Source organism: Polyergus mexicanus, unplaced genomic scaffold (assembly GCF_030449975.1).
Source record: "Polyergus mexicanus isolate NDT 795.1 unplaced genomic scaffold, iyPolMexi1.0 SCAF_1, whole genome shotgun sequence".
In the NCBI taxonomy this organism is placed as follows: Eukaryota; Metazoa; Arthropoda; class Insecta; order Hymenoptera; family Formicidae; genus Polyergus; species Polyergus mexicanus.
In genome coordinates this window covers 4,959,122-4,984,313 of record NW_027223321.1, presented here as the reverse complement: position 1 = coordinate 4,984,313, position 25,192 = coordinate 4,959,122, and the positions used below count along the sequence as shown (strand labels likewise).

The 25,192-nt window shown below is 38.7% G+C and overlaps 2 protein-coding genes across 3 annotated transcripts in view; both read right to left on the bottom strand.

The window, feature by feature from the left end:
- The window catches only part of LOC138932911 (uncharacterized), a 25,379-nt gene extending 7,726 nt beyond the window's left edge, over positions 1-17,653 (bottom strand). Inside the window, exons 1-3 of the mRNA XM_070295232.1 lie at positions 17,588-17,653; positions 16,365-16,685; positions 15,541-15,588 (exon numbers count right to left, since the gene is read on the bottom strand). Of these exons, the coding sequence (XP_070151333.1) occupies positions 15,541-15,588; positions 16,365-16,652 (336 nt within the window). The 5' untranslated portion in view covers positions 16,653-16,685; positions 17,588-17,653. The remainder of the gene's footprint in view (positions 1-15,540; positions 15,589-16,364; positions 16,686-17,587) is intronic.
- LOC138932802 (breast cancer type 2 susceptibility protein homolog) lies at positions 17,483-25,192 on the bottom strand. Of its 2 annotated transcripts, XM_070294985.1 has the most exons (12): positions 24,678-25,187; positions 24,504-24,585; positions 24,135-24,276; positions 20,473-24,041; positions 20,183-20,333; positions 19,904-20,116; positions 19,621-19,831; positions 19,379-19,527; positions 19,031-19,293; positions 18,749-18,932; positions 18,226-18,504; positions 17,483-17,996 (listed from the first exon to the last, which is right to left on the bottom strand). In XM_070294985.1, exons 1-12 carry the CDS (start codon positions 24,730-24,732, stop codon positions 17,589-17,591), a joined length of 5,706 nt encoding a protein of 1,901 aa, XP_070151086.1. In that variant the 5' UTR covers positions 24,733-25,187; the 3' UTR covers positions 17,483-17,588. The 2 variants fall into 2 exon arrangements, with proteins under 2 accessions (XP_070151086.1, XP_070151089.1); XM_070294988.1 differs by lacking the exons at positions 17,483-17,996; positions 18,749-18,932 and having other exon boundaries at positions 18,417-18,504; positions 24,678-25,192.

Here is a 25,192-nt window from a genome sequence, read left to right as displayed (position 1 = left end):
AAAGCCGGTATGCGCGCGGTCGAGCGTGACTAGGAACGTCCCGTTCGACTTGAACAATGCGAAAGATACTCGTGAGGTATGTAATGTTGAAATAATGTTAATACAACGTAATGTAATACGTCATATGTACAGGGTGTCCCAGAACCGTATCATTTGCTAATGATAATTCTTGAGATTTGGAGACGATTTTTCCTCAGCGAAAATCTCGAGAGAGGTCATTATTTTTCGCAAGTTTCCATCGAGTTTGCAATTTTTTCCACCATATATCTTTGTAGCTAAGCTTTAAATTAAAATTCTCTCTCTCTATTAAAGTAAAGTCTACCTGAAATTAACTAAAAAATGTAGTCTTAATTCTTTACAAAGTTTAGTTTGCAGAAAGCTCTTTCTTTTTGAATCGCGAGAATTATTGATGCCTCGATATTTTCGCTCAGGAAAAATCGTCTCCAAATGATCTCCAAGGATCTGTTATTAGCGAATGGTGCGGTAATTCTGGGATACCCTGTATACGTAGAACTTGAATCAACGAAACTAAATCGATTTTAAATCTGATAAGTAACGCGTGTAAAATTTATAAAACGCTTGATCCAACAAATATATGTCACAGTGTGTCAATTTAAATCAAATTATTATGAGACAAAATATGATCGCAAGATATTTAGATGAACTTTTGTAATTTTATAAAAAATTACAATGACATCTTTAAATATGTCGAGGAACATACATACAGTACAGATGTCGTTTCTTCTGGTTTCAAGAAAATTAAAAGTAGATTTTATATTAAATACGATGAGAAAGTATAAATTATATAAAGTTAAATCAAATTGCCTCAACATTAAATAAATTCTATATGTTACAAATGCTTCTTATATATATTTTCTTATATACATTTCCGCTTTTTTCTGGCGCATTTGGCTTTCGCCGCGTGTGACAGTTCATGGCTGCGACACAAATCGCTTTTCTATTGTCTATATAAATAATTATTTTCACTTGAAGATTGACATCCGCCACGTAATTATGACCCATCTACTTCTCTCATTATTCCCTAGAAACGGTTTATTGTCGAGTCGCGGAGCGGGATATAATTAATCCATCTAATTTTACTTTATAATTGTTTCCGTTCAAATAATCAAGCGAAACAGGTCTTCAACGATTATTATCTTTGTTCTTTTGTACGATATACAGATCGTGCGAAAATCAATAATCGATACTTTCATCGCTCATTTCTTTCATAAAATTGACGAAAGGAGTTGAAAGAAGCATTTCAAATACCTTTCAAGCAATTGCGTGCAAGTCGAGCATGTCTGACTCTTCATAGGCGTTTCTACTGAAATTTTCAAAGTGTGAAAAAGTCACACGAGAGAGGCGTAATTTTTTTTCTTCAACGAGGGATAATCATAATATCAATACGATATCAAAAGTATTTTTGTTCATTTATATTCTTGAAATAATAAGTTGAAGAATTATATCTTGAATTATATCTACATCGTTACTAGCGGACCGATAAGCGTTTTTATAATCATTGCGAGGATGACGGAGCAGCGCGAAAAGGGGAATGAGAGGAAACGGTAGAAGGAGAGCAAGAAAAAGAAAGGAGGGGGAGGGGGCAGGGCCCGAGGGAGGCTCTTGGCATTCCAATAAAATGAGAAGCGATTCGTTTCCCAGCGAAACATCGTCCGCGAGTTAGACTTCTCCATCCGTTCAGCTGGAATGCGCCGAAAATAGGTTGAGTCTGGGCGCCATTTTGCAGCCGTCAGAGTTTGCCGGCGTTTTTGTCCTCTCCCCCCCTCCCCCCTCCCCTCCACCATCGCTTCTCTTCTTCGAGAGCTATGAGAATTCTCTCACAAGTTTATCAACTTGTGAGACCGCGCTCGCGAGAGCGACGCGCATATTAAACGCCGCTACTTGTACAAGTTACAATATATCGCGCGTCACTTGTCGCGATTGTTTGGGATTTCGTGTACAAGTACAAGGTACTTATTCAACGATACGACGATGTGCACACGAAACGCGTCGAATCTATCGAAACCTACGCGACCTGAGAATCATATCCGCCGTAACAATGCGATTCCCTCGCACAATAAGTTGTAGCGCGCCGGCGCCACGTGTTGCATACAAATCGTCGCTCGATGATTCACGAAGCGAGTTTCCGTGAATCTCGTCCGAAACGGCTCACGGCATCTGTATGCGTTGGAATTATTATCCCTTCTTCTTTTTTTTTTATGATAGAATAGCAGCTGCATATGAAGCGCGACGACGCGATTAGTGCCGCGCATTTTCTAAATGTAATTTTCACTTCTGCACGGTGTAGCGACTTTGTAAAAAATAGGTGAATCAATTAGGGATAAATATCCCGCGCGGAGTTAAAGAGAGAGAAAGACAATTCTGGATATGTTTTCTAATATGAAATAAATTGCTCTTTGTACAGGGGAGATTGTAATTCTTTTCGTAGAGAGAGAGAGAGAGAATTCTATTTAAATAATGAAAATGATCAACATTTTTAAATTTATAACTTTGATGTCTCGTTGCGTTTAAAAAGCAGCTAGACTGTACTTTATTTATTTATTTTTTTTTTTTTTGGTATCAAAGGTAAAATGCGACAAAGCAATGTCCGAGGCGAGTCGGCGATGTGCAGACAATAGCGGTGGCGATACGACGCCGAGCGTTATGGCGTATCTCGCGTGCATTTGAAACGCGCACACGCGTGTCATAACGCGGATCCGAAAATAAGTCGTCGGCTTTCACGAATAGTTCATAGCAACGCCATTCATGAGTTCGCCGGCGGGTTTGTACGCACGACGGAGCATCGCGCCGAAGGAGGAGAGCGCCGAAAAGTGCCGGTGGCATTAAGCGAGATTTCAAGGGTGAGAAGGGAAACGAGAGACGGCGACGGCTGGTCGCGCCTCGTGGATGGCATCTGCCGCAAAGGCAGGAAAGAGACGGGGAAATAAAAACGCGACACGCGGGATTCGCGGACGAGGGAAGAGCCGCGTGACGGAGAACGAAATAAAAGATGCGAGCCTCGTGGTTGCAATTTCTTCGGCGAATTAAAAAACAAATGCAAATAGCGGTGGGATATCTGGAGCGCGAAACGAGATGGATAAATCGCCATCGTTACGCTTAGGAGGTAATATATTATAATTCTTTCGGTAGTTTGAATTAATCTCGGCACGATTTTCGAAATATTACATAATGAGCAAATGACTGGCACCGTTAACGTAATATTACATCGGCCGTGCGACGAATTTTTTAAGCGCTTTGATTAGCTGATTTCTAGAGATTCAAGAAATTTTCTATTTTCAACAACAAAACTAGTTTCAAAAACAAAAAAAAAACTTGCTTGAACGAAGCCATTTTATTATAGTTCAACCAAAAAATATATTCTTATAAATTTAAAAATAATTTTCTTGAATGAAAAGGAAAATATATATTGGATAGAAAATAACATATTTTCAAATCGAAAATTATAATAATAATTATCAAGATAATTATATTGTATTCTTTAGATGACAATTATAATATTGAAATAAAACTAACAGTAATACTGTTGAAATATAAGATTATTAAATTCTTACAAAACAATGTAAGTTTTTATTTGACATCTCTTTCTCCGTGATACTTCAAAAATTTGTCGTACGACAAATGTCAAATCAGCCTTAAACAACGGAACGATAAGCTATTGTCTCTTCTCGATAATTTCGGAAAATTCATAATACCAGTTGACGAGAGAGAGAGGGAGAGAGAGAGAGAGAGAGAGGGACGGCGAGATCTTTGTCGAGCGAAACGATCGATCTGCCACTTGAATAGCGTCCAGATGACTCATCTCGATCATCATCGCGAGAGATCATTGCGCGGACATACGCATACGCTAATCAGAGCGTGCGATTAGAGACCGCGCTCCACACAATTGTGGCGTTGTGCTGCGCTCGGCACGCTCTTCTTTTGGCCGGATCTCAAAGTGAGTGTTTCGCTGCCGGAACTTCTCTAGACGTACGTCAGTGGGATTACTCTTGTAACATTGCAACATTTTTTTTTTTTTTTTTTTAAGGAATTTACGCGAAAAATATTTGTCGAAAAAATTAATCTCTCAAACCAACAGTATAAATAATTGCTTCCGCAAAGAACAAATTTGAAACGTTTGCATATTTGAATTCGTAATCTTTTTGCTATTTGATATATTTTCTTTCTTGAATTTAAAAAAAAAAAAAAAAAAAAAAAAAAAAAAAAAAAAAAAGAACAATGTCAAATAAACGTGCGGCAAATAATCACATAAATTTCGAATACATTAAATAGATTGTTCCGTTGATTCTATCTATTCGGATCCGACGATGAGGTTGATTGAGTAAATTTCCGGCTATCAGATGAGAACGATGGCACCCGCATTAAATTCTCCGGGTCATTAAAAAGAATTTCTATCAGACTACATTTAGAACCTAGTCCCATCCGTATCCATCTGGGTCAGCAAGTCGAAGAACTCCTCGCGCTTGTGTCACCCATCTAGATGTGTTCAACGGCTTCCCTTTGTCGTTACCGGAACTGTCGTTAGAATTACAAGTAAGATAAAATCTCTCGTATAACTCGCCATGACTCTAATCTCCTTTGGATATAAAATCGAAATATTTTCGTCAACAAACAAACGAACTTTGTCTACGTGTCGTGCCTATAAACATTAGTCGCAACTAATTTTATTCAATTTAATTAATCCCGAATTAACGCTGTGCATTCTTTCTAAAGTATAGTTCTATCTATAACATCGACAAAGGAAAAAAAGATTTTGTTGACCAACGTTATCACGAATCTATGTTAATAATGTAACTGGTTGAAAATCTCTCTTCTAATTCTGTCTTTCCGGAGAGAAACGGATGATGAGTTAAAACTCCAGTCGACTTGAACTTTATGACCGCGTGATGTCAAACACGTAAAGTAACACGAGTGACATATATTCTTGGGAAATGAAAAATTTATATCGCGTTAAAAATGGGAGAGGTTTGCGAAATCGACCTCGGAAGAGAGATAGAAATGGAGAACGGCACAGGTTAATTTCATGCATTACACAATACATACAGATTCCGATCGTACATATATATAACATATAGAAATATTTCTCTTCGCATTCGCTACGAGTATCGAAAATGCCTCGCCAGAAGACTGAGAGCAGTCGTTATTATCGTATAACGTTTCTGCGCTTCGTATCGTTGAGATTCTCGCTGCGTCGCACGAGATCGGATTCTCTCAGCTCGGATATTACATATTACGACTGTTGGACCGTGAACCTGCACACCTGCGTGTGATATTACATACCAAGCGCGTATTGCATTTGCAATATCCGGTCTTTCGATCCACGGGACAAGGATCTACTCTTGTCGTGAGATCGGCGGAATTCTCTCAATTTTATTGAAATTTTACGTTTCCCGCATCGTGTATGGTACCAAGGATCGACTTTACGTAACGGAACTTTTTCAGAGAAAAAAAAAGAACAAATTTTTCATCGTGAGTCGTATAAAGATTTATGAAAAGTCTAGCTAATGCATGCAAATGTCCGACTACCATTTTTCTTCTGCGCGTCGTTCAATTCGCGAGAGCAGAAAGCGCGTAAAGGTCATAAGAAGGCAATTGTTTGTATATCCATAATCGCGAAATTCGTTGTCCACGAAAGCGTCAAGTCGCTTACAGGAGGACAAGATTGTACCGAGAAATCGCTCGTGCCGGTGACCAAATCGTAGAGGCACTCTCCTTGATCCGATTCCCAGCAACATCCCATAAAAGACCTTTTTGCATTTATATTTGCATGCGCTCTTGCTTTCACATCGCGGCTTAGCTTGACTCGTAACTATACACGGTCATTAATTCGCGAACATTTAAAAGAAATAAAATCTTTGATCGAGCGATCTACACGACTGCGAGTGACCAAAAAAAAAAAAAAAATTTAAAACTCCCGATATAAATCGATATTTTATTACAATCAAACGAAAATATTTAAAGTTGTATAAAGCGTCGTTTTGTGCGAATTAAGCTTCTTTTTTTTTTTGCGTACACAATCTTAAAAATTTATCATCGTTTCATGCGGATTAAAATTTTTTTCTTTGCGCACATAACTTTAACAATCTTTTCTATACATAAAACGCTGCGTTGTACATGTCAGCGCAACTCTTTGAAAAAGCCATACAGTTCACCTGGCTACCCCTGTAACTCTTAATTATCGATTGCACAATACGGTTGTCTCCGCACGCGTTGCAAGGCACGTCAGATTATATTTTACGATAGTCCCCCGCGTGCGATGACTCAACCTCGGCAGAAAATGAGACAGTCGCGCAGAAAACCGGAGAGAGAACGCGTATGCGGGCTCGCATATTGAATCGCGTTTCAGCCGCCGAGAATGTCGGGGCGTACGTTAAACGGACCTTAATTGATGCACGGCGTGCGCTTAATTAAGGGATACGTGGCGCGCGATGTTAATTGCGACGAACTGTGTCAATAGCCAGCCGCCGTCTCGTGGTTCAGGGGTGGCGCGCGTCCGATAAATTAACGAAGACAATGATTAGATTAACGACGTCCTGTCCGGCCTTGGCTACGACGTGTAATTAGGACGATCAACCGAACGCGACCTTTATTCCCGCGCTATGAGCTGCCGATACATAACACGCTAACTAGTCGAGCCGAGCCGTGCTCAATGGAAGCGTACGATGGCCTCTCGTAAAGTAAAGCTGATAATTTCGCAAACTATACAAAAAAGCATAACGAGGCAAAGAAGCGTTAAAGAGGATTACGCGCTATATTCAAAATAAAAATAAGAAGATACGAGATATATGTCAGAATAAAATTCGTGTCACATTATCGTTGGATTAATCTCCTCGCCTAAAGTCGGATTAAAAAATAATTTAAATCATCGTTTTAAAAAATCGCTGTAAAAAAATTTCGCGATATTTTCGCAATCGTACTTACGTACAATACAAAATCGATCGATATCTTGATATTTTTGAAGACAAATTTACTTCATGATCGCACGAAATCCGCGTACGAGAGAAAATGATGGAAACGTGAAGTACCCTGAGCTGTTTCCAGACGCAAGCAAGCGTGGCGAAATTCCCCGACAGATAAATCCCGGCGTGAAACGATATCCGCGCCGTTTTAGCAGACCCATAAAACGCCCAGGAATTCGCAGCATCGATGGATCAGACGGAGCGTGATGAAGAGAAGCATAGCGAGTTATCCCGGCTAGAGGGATCGAAAAGGGAGCAAAAAAAGGGATTTGAATCTCGAGACTTTCGACGATGAGAAACGTAGGAGAACGAAGGAGAGACCTGGAAGGAGACGCTCAAGGCCGTACTAGAGACGGAAATAGATCGCTCTTTTATATCCTCTCTTGGTCGTATATATATATCCTCTTTGTGCGTATCGCTCGTCGAAATAAATGACATCGAGATGCTTATGGGGAAAACCGACATACGATTCGATATGTATTGTATATATACGTATAATGTGATCGTCACGATTCATAGATTAAGAATCGACGCTATTTTTACCTCGACTTAATTGCTGGTCGCGTATGAAAGCGAAAGATTATTATTGTTATTGTTATGTTGGGAGATCGCAATGAATTGCTAGTTTCGAGACGTCTTTGTGGGCCCGTCAACATTAATAGCACGGTAACTGAATAGGAAAGCTCCTCCTCTATTGCAAAGTTCCCGCTTTTGATAAATATTTCAATATGCAATTTTTGATTACTGGCATCCGGTTGAATCGCGTTATACACAGACTGTGCACAATATATATATATATTTGTTTGATACAATAGTTATACGTTTATAACATCGTTTTATTAATTTTTTAAAATAATTTGTATAATTAAAAAATAAATGTGATAATTGACTTGATAAATATAATTCCCCGCGATCATTCATTATGATTCGAGGATGTCTCGGAGTTTCGTCCGCGAAACCCGCATCGCGCAGGAGACGGTTTATGTTTCTCGCGGACTTGACAATGATGCCGGAAATGTTTGATTAACAGTTTATTCATTATCGAGTATGAGATAAGCGGCAAGCGGGAGGAGAGATTACCTACATGACCAGCGCTCTGGAATAATGATCGTTTCGCGGGAGGACGCGCGTTGGCAGACGAATTATTATATGCACGATGAGAGCGCACGACTATCCGAGCCGGCTTATTACAAAACGCGCAGTTACGTGCGTGTACGCGCAGAATTATAGGTGCGTTTGCTACATTCGTCGGCTCTCGCTCGGATAATGTTGAAAAAATCCTTCGCGATGCTCTTACGCCGATCATCCCTTTTCATCGTCTTTACTATTCGTTAACGCAATTATTAAAAATGACTTTTTCTTATCGTTAAAATTTTATCGATATTGCAAACGGAAGATATGAAAAGGCGAGAGAGATATACGAGTATTTATATGGAGTAAAAATTTAGAAAGATATAATTTTGATTTATTCGCGAAGAATTCGAAAGAATTTTGAGTTCGCGTGATGATTTATGTTCCTAAGGATGCCTGGATTAACTGCCTGCAGGTAATTTTACGCCTCGCGTCTATTTTGACGTTTGTGTAGGGGTCAACGACACACGATGAGGATCTTCTCATCCGCGCGAAAAACTTCCTCGCCTCTCCTAGTGGCACTTTATTAGTCTCAGAATATTACTTGGGATGAATTTACAGTTATCAGCTTTCAAGCAAATGGCGTATGGGCCGCGGATGTCTCTGTTGCATCGAAGAGTTACTTATGTACGTGGTCCGAATGCGCGAGATCATCCGGCAATTAGGTACACGGCCATCGGTTATGGCAATTGATCTTGATGGCCATGGAGAATTTGCGTGCGCTCATAAAAATTAAGCAACTCGATGACTCATGCCATTTTTACCTTCGTCCTTATCATCGGGGTGCCTTCAATCGCCGTCTCGCGCGAAAGCAACCGACTTATTTGGTGAACAGCGCGATTCGACTCGATCTTGATCGATTCGTGACCACTCTGGCAGTCGCCTCTTTATTGACCGTAAAGCGACCGTAACATTAATCTCTCTCTCTGTTCTACAATATATTGCGATAGATCATTCGATAACCCAGCAACTCCCAAACGAAGAGTTGTATGAATTCTAGAAGGAGAAGCAAGCTTGTATTTTATATTCTACTATTTTTATAAAAGAATTTCAGTACGAAAAATTAAAATTCGTAAGAGTACAAATTGTTGATTAAATTAGCATCGTTTATAAACGTCTGCGTCTGCGTGCTGTGATTATAATTAACTGCTTTTCGAAACCCTCGATTTTCTAATTATTCTCTTGGCAATCAAAGGGGGCAATGAAAATCGCGAGAGCGGCAGAGATATTATACAGACGCGTCAGGAATCACAATTATGGAGATGCAAATTGGATGTCAACGTGATGCTATATATCATAACTTCCTTGACAGTCATGGTTGTTGGCATTTAAAGATTCTCTCCCTCATTATCGCGCGTCGGCTACTCGTCAACGTGAAAACAAAGGAAAAGGAGAATCGCGCTTTCATTCTCGAGATATAAAAGTGAAAAGAACGAAGCAGCCCTTAGACGATATCTTGCTTCGTAATCGAGAAACAGCTGGCTGTTAATCCAAATATAAAACGTAGAAAATTATTGTTTTGAAATTGGGGAAGAAGATAGGATTATAATTATTATGTTAAAAAAATTTTGTAAATATGTTTAAAAAAATTTCTTGCATTTTAATTTTCTCTCTCTCTCTCTCTCTCTCTCTCTCTCTTTCTCTAATAATCACACGTAAATTAATATTAATACGCGATAAATTCGTACGATCTGTATACGTCGATGTTCGATAACGTTGCCAGCAAAAGAAACAAAGAGAGATAGGGCTGCCGGAATGTGTGCACGCAGGAATGTGCGCGGTTAATGCGTGTTGTACGTACTCGTGAAGGTGCGTATTTCGTGGATAGAGGCAACCGGAAGAGGCTGAGGGCAACCGAGCGAAACGGGGCCCGACGGTGCAGAGAGGAGTAATGACACCGCGATGTAAGTAATCGTCAAATAAGGGCCCTCCTAAGCTGGAACGCGGTTAATAAGGCGTATATAATTTTATAAGAATTTTTTTTTAATTCCGAAATGTCAAATTTGAAATAGGATTATGGACACCGCTCGTTTGTCCGCTCGGAATCCTTCGATTAAGAAAAGAAAAACGTGTTTCACGTTAACTCGACTGGACGTCACGGATTAGGTAGGCTTTGACGTTGATGGCAAATCATTTTTCATCGAGTAGCCGATGAGAGAAATAGCGAAATGCTCGCTATAATCTCGGCGGACTAGATCACTCGGATCATTGAACTGCGTTTTACGAGCGCAATAATGTACGATGTGACGTAACGTTAAATCACTTTGTTCGCCGTAACTAATTTCTCGCGAATATTGAGAATGAGTTCGCGTATGAATTTTCCATTTTATGTTCGCGTTTATATATGTTACGTAACGAAACTAGAAATGTGCCTAGTACCGCGCGCGAGAATACAGGAAGGATTAGTATATATTTATCCGGCATGTGTGACCTGACTATTCTAGGAATTTAATTTACATATTTAGATCAGATAAATGTTCCCATAGCAATCTCGGCGAAAAGGTACGAACGCAAGCGACTTCTCGCTTTTCCATTGTTTTTATCTTCCGGAAATAGAATATATTCTTAAAAAGAGTAAATTCTTTCTCATTTGCTTTGCATTAATAAAAAAAATACACGAGGCGATGTAATTTGTTTCATACACATATGAAATGAACATTCGTTAAATATTTTCGTTACGACAAAATCTCGATCTTCCGATCATTATCTCGATCAACAAATGCGCTAACAATAAAGAACGGAACGATCTCGAGGAAATGTACTCACTTGTAAATACACTTTACACGCTGATAAATCCGTTTGATTTTCTCACCGGCTCGCCTGCTTATCGTACGCATCGTAACACGCACGAATGTAGTGTACACATTAAACAGACTAATATCGGGGAGGGATAACAGCTCTAATTTACGAGTTAAGTTTCCCTCTCTCACGCTGAGATCGGCATTGCGCGAATAAGAATCCCCTATAGGAAGTTATAAATTCTCACCATTTATACTTTTAACGAAAAAACTAATTCCCATGCAGCTGTTTATCGCGTGCAAAGAAAAATCTACCGGAAAAAATATGGTATCGATTACCTGGCTAATAATATCGCTGTCCTAATTCGTCCCTAGCGCCATCCCGGTTATCGTTTAACCATCACACGGGTCTAAGTAAGAGTCGAAGTAATCTACATTCGACCTATTTTTCTCTCCGCGTATTTTAACCGCGTGAAAACATCAGGCGCGTTTAGCGAGTCGTATGAATAATGACGCTAAGTTGGAACACAGCGTGGCAAATCTCACCTAATTCTGAAACACGCGACAAGAGACGGGGCGCGGTGACAAACGGTGAAATTAAAATGAACCTTTTGCCGAAGAGAACGGCGGATGAGCCGCTATTTTTACGCGCATCTTCCGGATGTTCTCAATATTTTTTCATCGCTTCGATCCGACGACGATTCGCTCGACCAAAATTGCATCGACGATAATCGCGCGGCCGCTTATCGCTGTTTATTTAAAATACCTAGCGAAGGCTACGAGCGACGTCGAATCGAATATTACGTGGCTCGGCTTTATTATTATTGTAACACGCAATGATATTATGCGGCTACGGGGAACGGAAGAGCGGAGCGAGAAAGAGAGAAGAGAATGAGGCGAAGGTGGAGGTGGAGGCTAGCGCCGCTGGATGCTGCATTCCCGAGAGTGCACTAATGCATGGACTCGGTTATGTAAATAGCCGGCAATCCGGTGAACAAACGCGCCGGATTAAGCGCGCCCGCTCTCGCCGCCATCTCCGTAATATCGAAATAACGGTGCGCATCGCGGAAAGTGTAACTCCTCCGCGCGAGATACCACCTCTCTCCTCCTGCGTTAAAGGTCTAACAATGCAAGTGGTAAATTGCAAACAATGCAATTGAATGGAACGTGTAATTTTACCATCGCGATGCCGATGAAATTCTAGTGCCGCGAGGTAACGATGATTAAATTTGCCGGAGCATCTCGCGTGCAGGATAATGTATTGTATACTCGAAGGATGTTGATGCGGCGATACTCGTTGCATGGAATAAAATTTGCGATCGAATAAATGAGGAACAACCGTAAAATGAATGAAATCGCATATTTAATGAAAGTGATATTTTTAGGACAAATTTTTTTAGTTAGCGAAATAAATTTTCTTCTAAAGTATTAAAATAAAACGGTATGCGATATATCTAATATTAATCAAATCGCTTGTATATATTTGAAGCTGGCTTTTCACGCGTTTTGCAAATTTGCGCCAAATTTATCTCGCTATATTTATTCGTTTCGTATTCTTACACGCGTGTTCGATCGCCTATTAGGCAAAATCAATATTTCCGCACATAATCATTGCGTTCCTCTCTGTCGTTCCTGAAACGTTAGCGTCGCGAAGCGAGAAGCAAACTTCGTCGATACCATAAATGAAATAACACCTCGGTTCGTCCGACAGATTAATCTGTTCCCTTCTTACAAAGTTCGCGGCCCGTTCACATGAATCTACTTGGCGTCGTAAACATCGTATATCTCGGGGAGAAGCTTAAACGAATATTGAGAAACTGCGTAGCTTCGTTTCTTCTCGGAAGGGAGCAACATAAAAATAGTGGCGCCATTAGAATTCGAGCAAGAGGAAACTAATTGCGATACTTTACTGTCAGGATTGTCATGGTGTATTTGGTTTACTTAATGGATTTTACTAGTTGCTTATATAAAAGACAACGGTGGAATATTTATATTCTCCGTTCTTCGACGTACCAATATAGCTTCCAAGAATTCTAATAAATAGGGGGATTTTATTTTTCTTTTGTTTTATGGTAACTCGCACGGGAATGTTTGAGAGAGCGATATATCTTTTATATACGTATATCTCCGACGAGAATATAAAATAAAAAATGTCAAACGCACACTATGTTCGATTCAACAATATTGCACAACATCGTAGACGCGGATGACATAACACGCGAACGCGGAAGGCCAGGAAACTATAAAAAAAAAAGTGTTCCCTTTTATAATATCGCGAGGCGATATAGGTGAGGCATCGAGACGGATATCGGAAAAAAAGTTGATCAAAGGAATGGCGTGATACTGCTTTAATATCGTCAATAAAGCGAGAAGACACGTGCAATTTGCCTTTCATTAGCAGCGAGCGTGCTGCAACGGGCAACAATCTTTTCGGGATAAAAGATATGAGAAGTCGCGCGAGCAACGGGATTCGTTTCGTTACTGCCGCAGCTAATTAGACTCGGCCTCGCGTTCACTAATTACCGACGAAAATATAATTATGTCGTAAAAATGTCGAGCTTCCTTTTATTCGAACGGTACACAAAGATCACGACTCTTTCGCGAATCGATTCAAAGGGAAGAATAAAAAATTCGAAAGGATAAAACAATTCGCGTCTCGAGAGCATTGATAGAGGCTGGAATGATGAATACCTATAAATGACGAATTTCTCCAGCTAGAAGAGTGAATTGGAGAGGGAAATTTCCGTAAAAGGGTTGCATTGTATGTTATCCTTTGTTACAAACCGGTTGCCGCGACGCGATTTCGCAATCGGCAGGAAGGATCCCTTCCGGCCCTTACGAAGCTTTCTTGGCCGATCCTATCTTATCCGCGTGACTCGTAAAACGTGCGAAACCGTTGGCGGGGATCAGGAAGGGAATCACGGTGCGTGTCGCACCGTGATGTACGCGTTACACAGGTGTGCAAATGGAAGCGGCAATAAAGTATCCTTAGACAAGCATTTCTCGAGGATAGGCAAATAATAGCGTCGTTCTTTAGACGTGCGACTATTTAATTGCCTCTACCGTAATAAAGGTCTTCTATAGCGCGTGTGCAAAGAGGGTAAAAGGGATTTAATCGTCTCTTTGCGACGATAATACGCACCACTTTAAGCAGCTCGTGACTGTAATTTTACAGTCGAATCGATTTCCGACGAATCCATTTTATCTTCCTCTTCAACGTATTGTGTATCGTACGATAGAATCGTGATTATTTTACGCGAACTCACGAGAGAAATGCAAACGTGTCGCGAAGAAAGACATCGCCATTTAACGCAACCCTTTTACGTTTCGCACGCAACAGGTCATCGCGTTGACCAGAGGGGACGAGGGTGGGGGTGATAATTTTCTCGTACCGGCTGTGCCACGTGTGTTACTGTGCGCGTGCATGTAGAATCAAAAAAGCAGGATGATGACGTCACACGTAAACTCGCTTCGGTCACTGGCGGCGGTCGGACAAACGTGCCACAGTGCACAAACACACGTGCGTGCATTCGGATAGGTCCCACAAAGGCCTGCACGGTCCCTCCGACTGATAATAATTACGGGAGGGGCTGAAGCGGACTTCCGTTCAAATGTACATATATATATATATATACTCGATCTGTGGCGAAGTGGCCGTGTCACGGATGCGAACAAAACCATCTACGAATGTTTCAGGCTCGACTCGATTCGAGTCGCGAAAAGCGACTCTTTATCCTGCAGATTTTTTCCCGAAAGATTGGCGTGCCTTATTCACGATTTTTAATATCTCGATTATTATTCGCACCAATAATTGCAAATGCTTTATAGATGAATTTGATTTCCTCTCTACTCGGAATCCGAAGCGACCACTAAGGGTATTAGCAAAAAAAAAAAAAAAAAAAAACAGTATTAATATACTATATAATTATTTGTCTTTTATTACACGGGATTTCGAGTGACGCTAGATAGTTAGAGTTCACAAGGCTCAGAATAGATGGTCCATTCATTGTGTAAATATTCGATGATCGAATGGTACTCGGGTCGTCGAAATTATTCCAAAGCTAACGAGATTCGCTCGTTTCGATACATCAATGTGCAGATAATAATAGTACCATAGTAGGAAATAAGCACGTAAAGGTATACCATACGGGATTTCAGATAATTTGACGTGGTTTCGAATGATTAGTTACCGTCTGCCCGATCGGGAAATGCTTAACAACGAAATAAAGACAAACGGAAATATGGTCTGGTTACTTTCAGCATAAACAGTCGTATACATGAAAGAATTCTCTCTCATTTCGATCTATAAAATGCCCCACAGTTATTGAATACCTAGTCCTCTTCTATCTTATCGTTGAAAGAAGAATCGGCGGACAGAGATGAAAATCTCGCAAAATTTCAACGGAAATTTATTCTTTAGAGTCATGAAACTTTTCAAACTAAAAATTAGTATTAAAAAATTCGCTTTCTTATCTATTTTAATTTTTCAAATTTAAATAATTTTGGATTTAATAAATTTAAATCCATTGTTGGATGACGAAAAATGACGGGGAGAAATGACAATGCGTTGATCGATATACAATATAAAGATAGATATTAGGACAGATGCATACTTTCGAGTTTCCGTTTGGCGAAAACGTTCATCGAGGATGAATATGCGATAAGAAAGCCGACGAGGCATAAAATCAACTCACCTTTCGAAGTTTCTCCAATTCGTTCGTATCTGCAGCTGACTGTGCCGCCTGTCAAGAATAGAGAGTAACAAATTATTATTTGACAGTCGCTGTATGTATCACATTATAAAAGAGAATTTTCAACAAGAACGCCAAGGTTCCTTTTTCTCCATTGATTATCCGTTGCATGTTTCGACATTTAATTGATTCGGATCACAATAACGGATACGCCGATAGTATATCCAGCAGAAAGACCGTTTATTGTATTTAAATCGAGTTACAAAACACGCGCGCACGTTCTAACGCTCGAAGGATTTCATTGCGCTTTGCTTCCAATTTCGTAATTAGTCGTAAAACAGAAACGCACGCACTGTAACCAAGTACACTGCTGCTGCTATCATTATTCTTATGATCTTATATCGTCGTAATTCAAGCGCGATATTAAACTTCTCCTAAACAATTCCGGAGCAAATAAGAATAATTTCATAATCGTATGCATGAAAGATTTAACTCAGACAAATATACAGAGAGATTGCAGCTCCCTTATATAGATTCTTGAATCGGGAATAAATTTTATTCAGGATCGTAGAAAATTTGACAAGGAATCTTCAAGCAGATAAAGGGATAATTCATGTATAATCTGTATTCTTTCATGAAATTATATTTTTGCACTCTTGAATCTTTGATATCGAATCGTTGATAAGTCCCTGATATACGTGACAGGATGCTGCGACATCTCTAAAGTGCACGATATTTTCACGTACAAAGTTACCGTTAGGACGATAGTAAAAGAGGAGCACGTTGTGCGAAAGAAAACATTGTAAAACAGTGCAACAGATATTCACCTGATTTTTCGGCTTCGGCTGCTGCCAGAGAACGGCGGCGTCGTTGCCGCCATCGTTTATCGGCTTGTCATCCGCGAAAGTCACAAGCGAGAAGAAATTGTTGTTCCGGGTGTTGTTGTTGCGATCATCCCGCTGGTCCACAACGGCGTTATCGAGCAGCTCGTAATCCAGGGATTTGCAGTCGCGGCCACTGCTGATAAAATTGCGCGCGAACGCGCTCTTGAAGAAGCGACCGGGTGACACCTCGCTGCCGAGGGCGAACTCCACCTTCGGGATCTCGGTCGTCATCGCGCCGTTGCTAATGATGATTATGATGAAAACCTTAGGTACGATCGAACGCACAGAGAAGCACTAATAAATGCGTGTATCACGGAACGTCGCCTCTACACGCGAACAATCGCGTCGCGAATCATCGGTCGCGGATAGATTCGAGGAGGAGATGAAACAAAACACAACACGATAAATTTTCTCCCCAGCTCAAAAGTCAATCGGGCGGTTTTTTAAATCGCCCGATCTGACCAGATGCAACGAGGGAGAATCGCAGACGAGACACGCTGTACACCGGTGCGTGTCAAACTGAGCGCCAAAGTCCGCGCGCAGTCCTTTTCTAGTTTCTCCTGCCCCTCCGGCGCGCATGCGGCCCAATCGCGTGACGATCCGCGAGGATCCGCGAAACTGTCAGATATTATTCCCAAGAAAACAGAAAATCTCCTGTTTTCACTCTTGTCAGCATGAGAAAATTTATTTGGATTGAAAAAAAATGATGAGATTTAGGAAAACTTTTTGAAAAATCAGAGAAACAACTCTTCTCTCTCTTTATACATATATAGGTATATGTCACTTTCTATAAAAAAAGAACTTTCTATTATGTCTTTAGAATTATAATTTTCTTTCGTTTCTCGATTAATTCCGAGTATCATGACCACCCAGCAAGCTTACTTTTTGAAAATCGCTGTAAACGAATATTTTACATTTTCCAACCAGCAATAAATCTAGGAAAAATGTAGGTGATCAGCTGCCGGGAGTAACAGCTGGCTAACACCTGGACCCTTACATATTAGGGAGTTTATCGACCAATTTTCTCTTGAAAAGAACATTCCTTCGAACGCAGTGGAATGTACGTAAAAACGAAATAGTTTATATTTATGTAATAATAATTAACAAATTTTTACAACAGTTTCGCTTATAACTAGAATGAAAACAAATGAGCAACTTGTGATTACATCATTGCTTTTCCGATGCGTTGGATGAATTTGAATCCTCGGATTCCTTAATATTCGACGTATCCTTCGTCGAGATGCGAACGGGCGATTGGAAATTTAAAGAAACCCTCTTGGATTTTCTGAGTATAAGAGGAGATAGTTCGGGCGGTTCCCCATAGTATTGAAGTTTTTCCAGTCGTCTCTGGATCGAAGGATTAGATGCGATAAAACTCGGATTGCTGCCGACTCCTAATTTCGGCGCCGCCAATGGCGGCGTGTAGTCGACTAATCTTTTGTCCACGCTTGGTGTGATCGAATTGTATATTTTAATCGGAGTATTTTTACCCGCCACATAATGCGTCGGTGTTGACTTCTTTTGCAATTCTACATTAAGCGCGGAAGTGCATCTTTCAGCGTACTTAACTGGATCCTTAAAAATCAAATTTAATATAGATAAATGTATGTTAGTTTAAGAGAAATAATTATATTAATTGGATAAAATTATAAAAAATTAATAACTTTTTTTATGAGAGATTAATTGGTTGAACAATCATAAAATAAAAACTTGGAAGAATGTGTATGGGAGAGAGAGAGAGTATAAAAATTAGAAATTATAAAAGGCACGTAAAACAAAGAAAGAAAAAAAGAATATAACATACCGTGATCAGATTTTGCAAATTTTCAAAGGATTCGTACAGATGATTTCGGCGAGGATTGCACGTAAAAATTGTTCTGTCCGTGCAATACGCCGCTGGGACATTCCATGAAGTTGCTCTTCGCCATTCTAAATTACTGCATGCCACAATAGATCCGACAGTAAGAATCTCTGTGTAGCCATAACTGGCTATGCCTTGCCAAAACAATATCGAGAGATATGAAGAATCGTTTGAATTCGTTTTCGGATACGCTAAATGTGCGACTTCGAAATCTTTCATGCCCTACAAAGATATATATGCGTCCATATAAAATATACTAAGAATTATAAGTATAAAACAATTGCTATCTCAAATATGAAATTCCAACAAAATTACTTTATAGCTTAATTCAATTTTTCAAAATCAAACCGTGCATTGTTTTCCTTTTTTTTTTGTATTTTTTTAAATATCTTTTTACAATCTTTTAAACAATATTTACATTTAAATCGCCTAAGAAAATTGAGAAAAATATGATCAAAACGCTTACATAAGGAGCAGGACCGACGAAACATACAAAACCGACCGTGTCGAATTCTCCGTAAGGTGGAACAAATTCGAAATTGGCCATTTCGCAAAAAGATGTGCATACTCTAGCAGGATATGACATAGCGTGCATCTTTACCGGTTTAAAAATTGAGGACCGTCGCGCGGTGATTTGCAATTCGGTTCCTCTGTTGAACAATTATACATATTTATTTATAAAAATCCAGCATTTACGTATGTACCGCGTGCGATACAGTTATATTCCTCTCTTGTGAGAAAATAATACCTCTTTCCAGAAGCAACGACGTTATAGAGCGAGACACACGCTCCTTCTTTGAGGGCATTCACAACTTCCTCGTTGGGCGACCAGATTGACAGAATCGCGTTTACATTCTCGTCGTATACTCGAACTTTGAGCAACTGAGATATTTGTCGTGGCCCTGGTAAATCTTGGCGCAATTTTGATTGCATGTCTTGCATAAATCTCTCTTTTTTCTGGTGTAATTCTTGCAATAATTCTTCGCTGCGTCGTTTCTTCGAGACGGATTCCTATTTATAACGATTAACGTATAACTCGCGCGTAAAATTTTTATAAGCTAATAAAAATGATTTAAATAAGTTAATCAAATCGTACTTGCGTAGAGTTTTCGTAATCTTCAGTTTCTCGAGCAAGTTTTTCTTGAAAATCTTTCTCGGCGTTAGCGTAAAATGCCTCTATCTTGGATAAACATCGCTGTTCATACGTGCTTTGCATTTTTTCCTCGCATTTAGCGTTTCGAACAACTGTCGCGAAAAATAAGCAAAAATAATATAGAATAAGAATTGTCTCGCTAACTCGCGTTTGCAATTCCAGCTTTTAATTCAAACGTGTCTTACTCGAATCTCCGGATGCAGTTTTCTCGTGATATAACGTCGGATACACCCTAGCGACAATAATTGTCATTTTGCCGATTAAACCGCCGTTCGGACATACGTTACATAACTTAATGGGTATCGGTCCCGAACGTGGCGCGTATCCTAATTTCGCATACCATCGTGCGCGCCTCGTTGAATTTGTGTGCAATTTTAGGCATACAGTAGCCGGTGCCTGCGATAAAAAATTAACAAAAAGAAATTAATCGTATGCACATCCAATTCCAATAAAAAAATCGATGCCTACCTCTAATGGATAGAAACCTTGATCGCAATTTAATAATTCTGCGCCGGACACTACTAATTTCGTGCCCTCTTTTATTTTTCCCGTCGATATGCTCTTTACCAATCCTATATCGATACAAATAGGTATACTGTACCAGCCATCGGTTAATTCTATTCTCCATTTTGGCACTCCTAGGCGCGGACTCTTCCCTATCTCCGTGCTTATATTATTATTCTGCAAATTAAGATACATGTAACATATACCGATACATTAAATTTTTATATGATTAATATATATTACTTCTATTATAGATGACACGCATAAAATCATTCTCTTAGACGCCACGTCGTCCTTTTCCAAGATACGTCTTATGGCCGATCGTTGAAACTGATCGATCTCTCGATCGTACCGATACTTTAATTGTGCCATCACGCGCGAAGGTGTTAATGCCCTAAAGTATAGAAAAAAATACTCAATAATCGTTAATTTCTTTTAACATCTACATAGATCTCGTACAACTCTATTCAATCTCTTTAGTTTCTAGGAATTAGAAACGGTTCTTGTGTACTCATTTCATCAAATAATTGTACCTAGGTAACTCGGCCGAGCTGAATTTCATTCTGTCCATCGACGCCAATTTCCATACAATCCACCGGTAATGATTCTCGACCCAGCGTGCGGGAACGAGATTTGGATTTACGCCTGGACATGCGAGGAAAGCGCGGAGGAACTCCCAAATTCCCGCGTAACCGTTCTCATCTAGAATCAGACGCACCTCGTCTTCCATCTCTATCCCGCGAACGTTAGTCCGTGCCACTTCGTTCCCGCAGAAATCAGAGCATCGGAATATGTACGACGCGGCTGTCGCGGCGGTGATCGCCAAGATATTCGGCGATATTTGTCGATCGACGAGTTCCTGATACGAGAGCGGCACGGGCGGCGAGCTGTTGCTGAGTTTTCTCAAAGATAAACGAGCGTTAGAATTATCTCGTTTGTAACGATACAGATGGCCGATCGATTGCTTCGATCCGCGTCTCCTTTTCGCGGTGATTATCTTTTCTTGATCTAACGCGGCTGTCAAGCGATCCTGCAGTATCTTCGCTGATTCGTCGACGAAATACATCATTAATTGAGTATCACCGTACTCGCTCCATTCCGTATTGTTTTCTGCCTTTCGCTTCTCTGTTTGCATCGATTTTTGCATCTCCATATCTGATTCGTTCTTACTAGATGCGTTTTCGTGTGTGACATTCTCTACATCATCTAGCGTTATTTTAGGCGCTCGTGATGCAGTATACTTATCCCTTCGATGTCCTAACTCTTTTCGCTTTCTCGAACGTGTTCCTAAAACAGGACTACTCACCACGTCCAGTTCGATTGATTCAACAGCATCTCTTTCGGGTGATCTTAAGGCAGAATTTATAATCGAATCTGTTTGCTTTTTCTCGTTTGGATTTCGATTATTCATATCGATACTCAGATTATCAGAAAATAATTTTCTAGCTTGAAATTCATTACCGATACGAGCTTTTTTTGATTCAGACGGGCAGTTCCTGCCCAAGGGTGTGTTCTCATCTGAATCACTGGTGCGCTTTTGTAATGATATATACCTCAAATCAGGGCTATTATCATCTAGATGGTTGTTAGAGACGAATGGTTGTAATTTTAATAGAATGTTATTTGACACTGTTATCTCTTGATCGTTTTCCAAGTCAAGTTTACCATATGAAGTTTTTAAATCGCATCTTTTAATCTTTTCATCAGAGGCAATGTAGGATCTAATATTTGAAGTATGCATATCACATTGTTTGATCTGTTCAACAGTAGTATCTAATTGTTCCGCAAATAATATTTTTGCTTTGGTCAATGATTTTTCTGAGATACTGATAGATTTACCACCAGCCGTGGAAAATAATGGTAAAGTCGTGTTATTTGCTTTCATAGAATTTTCATCTGTAGATGATGTCTCAGGATATTTTATTAATATATCATTTTCTTTTTTTGATTCATCTGCTAATAACATTTTTGCTTTGACTAGTGATTTTTCTGAGATATTAATAGGTTTACCACCAGCTGTAGAAAATAATGGTAAAGTCATATTGTTTGGTTTCAGAGAATTTATATCTGTAAATGATTTTACAGAACATTGTATTAATATGTCATTATCTTTTTCTGATTCATCTGCTAATAACATTTTTGCCTTGACCAGCGATTTTTCTGAGATATTGATAGGTTTATTACTAGCTGTGGAAAATAATGGTAAAGTTATATTTTTCGCAGAATTTTCATCCGTAGATGATCTCTTAGAATATTTTATTAATATCTCATTTTCTTTTTCTGATTTATCTGCTAATAACATTTTTGCTTTGGACAGTGATTTTTCTGAGATGCTGATAGGTTTACCACCAGCCGTGGAAAATAATGGCAAAGTTATGTTGTTTGGTTTCGTAAAATTTTTATCTGTGGATGATTTCTCAGGATATTTTATTAATATGTCATTTTCTTTTTCTGACTCATTTGCCAGTAACATTTCTGCTTTGACCAGTGATTTTTCTGAGATACTGATAGGTTTACCACCAGCTGTGGAAAATAATGGTAAAGTTATATTTTTCGCAGAATTTTCATCCGTAGATGATCTCTTAGAATATTTTATTAATATCTCATTTTCTTTTTCTGATTTATCTGCTAATAACATTTTTGCTTTGGACAGTGATTTTTCTGAGATGCTGATAGGTTTACCACCAGCCGTGGAAAATAATGGCAAAGTTATGTTGTTTGGTTTCGTAAAATTTTTATCTGTGGATGATTTCTCAGGATATTTTATTAATATGTCATTTTCCTTTTCTGACTCATTTGCTAGTAACATTTCTGCTTTGAGCAGTGATTTTTCTGAGATATTGATAGGTTTACCACCAGCCGTGGAAAATAATGGCAAAGTTATGTTGTTTGGTTTCGTAAAATTTTTATCTGTGGATGATTTCTCAGGATATTTTATTAATATGTCATTTTCCTTTTCTGACTCATTTGCCAATAACATTTCTGCTTTGACCAGTGATTTTTCTGAGATACTGATAGGTTTACCACCAGCTGTGGAAAATAATGGTAAAGTTATATTTTTCACAGAATTTTCATCCATAGATGAATATTCAGAATATTTTATTAATTTATCATTATCCTTTTCTGATTCATCTGCTAATAACAATTTTGCTTTAGACAACGCTTTCTTCGAGATGTTGATGGGAGCACCACTAGCAGTTGAGAATAAAATAGGAACTGTATTAACTTCTTCAACAGAATTTTTATTTACAAATGGCTCTTCACAATCTGTAATATGCATTTTATCAGAATTTTTCAAATGTTCTGTCAATAGTCGCTCTGATTTGGATAATATTTCTTTTGTAGTATTTATAGAAACGGTATCAGTAAATGAAAAGGATGATAAATGCTTATTTTTCTGTCCATTAGAATTTCTTTTGGCAAATGATTCATAATTCTGTGCTTGATTTTCTTCTATATCAAAGGCATCTGCAAACAATCTCTTTGCTTTAAATACTGCCTGCTTTGAGACATTAATTGAAGCACCATGAGCAGTAAAGAAACCTATATTTTTATTCTCTTCAATATTTCTTTCTTTATCAATATCTTTGATCCTCTGGTTACAATGCGCATTAGACTGGACTGTTGTTTGATTATCAAAAGTGTTAAAACATATCTGATCTATATTACTGAACGAGGCATTTTTAAAAAATTCTTGTGTTGATGTATCCAAACTGTCAGGTGCAGTATTTGTAAGATTTTCTAATTCCTCATTATTACCTGAGTTTTGAATTTTATCGAGAACTTTTGATTCACAATCTTCAAGATTATCAATAACTGAAATAGGTTTCGCAACATTTATAACACTATTCTGTACTGCAGAATTAATATTTTCAGAAATAGAAGATATATCTATTGGTTTATCATTTATGGTAATATCTTCATTGTTAGCTACAACTAATGGATCTATAGATATAGAAGTTCTAAATATACGACGTTTAGAGCGTCTTCGTGATGCTCCAGATTCTCCTGCAATAACAGGAGAATCAGAGATAATTTTGTCTACGCTTTTAACAGTTGAAATATCAGGTGTATGTTGTTTAAGTTTAGATGTTTCTTCTGTCTGAAATATTAATAATAAATAGGACATTGTAATTTAAATAATAAAATACAATGTAGAAAAGTGTAACATATTTCATTTAAAAAGATATATTACTTTTTCTGTTGTACTTGTTAATGGTTTTATGTATGGCTGAGCTTGTGGTGTTTCAAAATCACTACTCCACTGTTCATTTATCTTACTTAAAAGAGGTAACAAACTTAATGGTGTACGTGGAATTACATCATCACTTGATGTTCTGTTGTCAACAATATAAAATGATCAAGCATTCAACAATAAAACATGTTACTTATTGAAATTAAAGCAAATTTTTGATCGATGACATAAATAAAACTTTTTTTGTTTACAACAAATTATTATTCTATATTTTTGTATTATCATTATTATTAGATATAGATGCTGAGAAATCTCTCTTACATATTTCATTACAAAACTCTAAAATAACAAAATAAAAATGTGTCTTACATCATGCTGGTACTAGCACATGCTGTTTCAAATCGATTTAAAATCGGGGCATCACGTTTGATCTCTTTTTTTTGTTCGTCATCTAAAAATTTACATATGAAAAAGAAATACCATAACTATGCTACACCCACACACACACGCATAAACAATTCGTGAGATGTATATAATCATTACCTGAGAATAATTCATCGGATTCGTCTTCAGTCTTGTCAAATGTCGATAAATCCATAATTGTGTTATAATCGTCAGTTTCTCCAAATTTTGTATTACTTGCACTTTATTTATTTATCGATTCACTTCATTAATCGTGTGTCATATAAACAAAAATTGTGTAATTTTTGCGCGCCACTGCACTATCCCAATGACGTCATTTCGAATATATGTGAAGACAACACGATAAAATCAGATAAATCTTTATTTAATACCGTTATAACCTCCTCAACCGGCAATAACACAGTCACGTGAAATGCAACTACTCGTGCCCATAGCAAATTATGCTCGTGTCACGTGGGGAGTATTTGTCAGCGCTTGTCTTTCTTTTGAATTTCCCTCGTGCAACATATAAATCTCATATGACTTCATTTTGCACAAAGAAAATACACAGTTGGACAACTTGGACAACTATACATACGACAAGTAGAAGTAACGAGCATCGTGGATGACGATTGGTCAATGAATGCCATCTGACG

Excerpts from the sequence above, each read along its gene's own strand:
- LOC138932802 (XM_070294985.1), bottom strand. The coding sequence starts at position 24,732 with ATGGATTTATCGACATTTGACAAGACTGAAGACGAATCCGATGAATTA. Across the intron at positions 19,294-19,378 it reads ATTACGAAAACTCTACGCAA|GAATCCGTCTCGAAGAAACG; the intron begins GTACGATTTGAT and ends CGTTATAAATAG. Across the intron at positions 17,997-18,225 it reads ATTTGCAAAATCTGATCACG|GATCCAGTTAAGTACGCTGA; the intron begins GTATGTTATATT and ends TTGATTTTTAAG.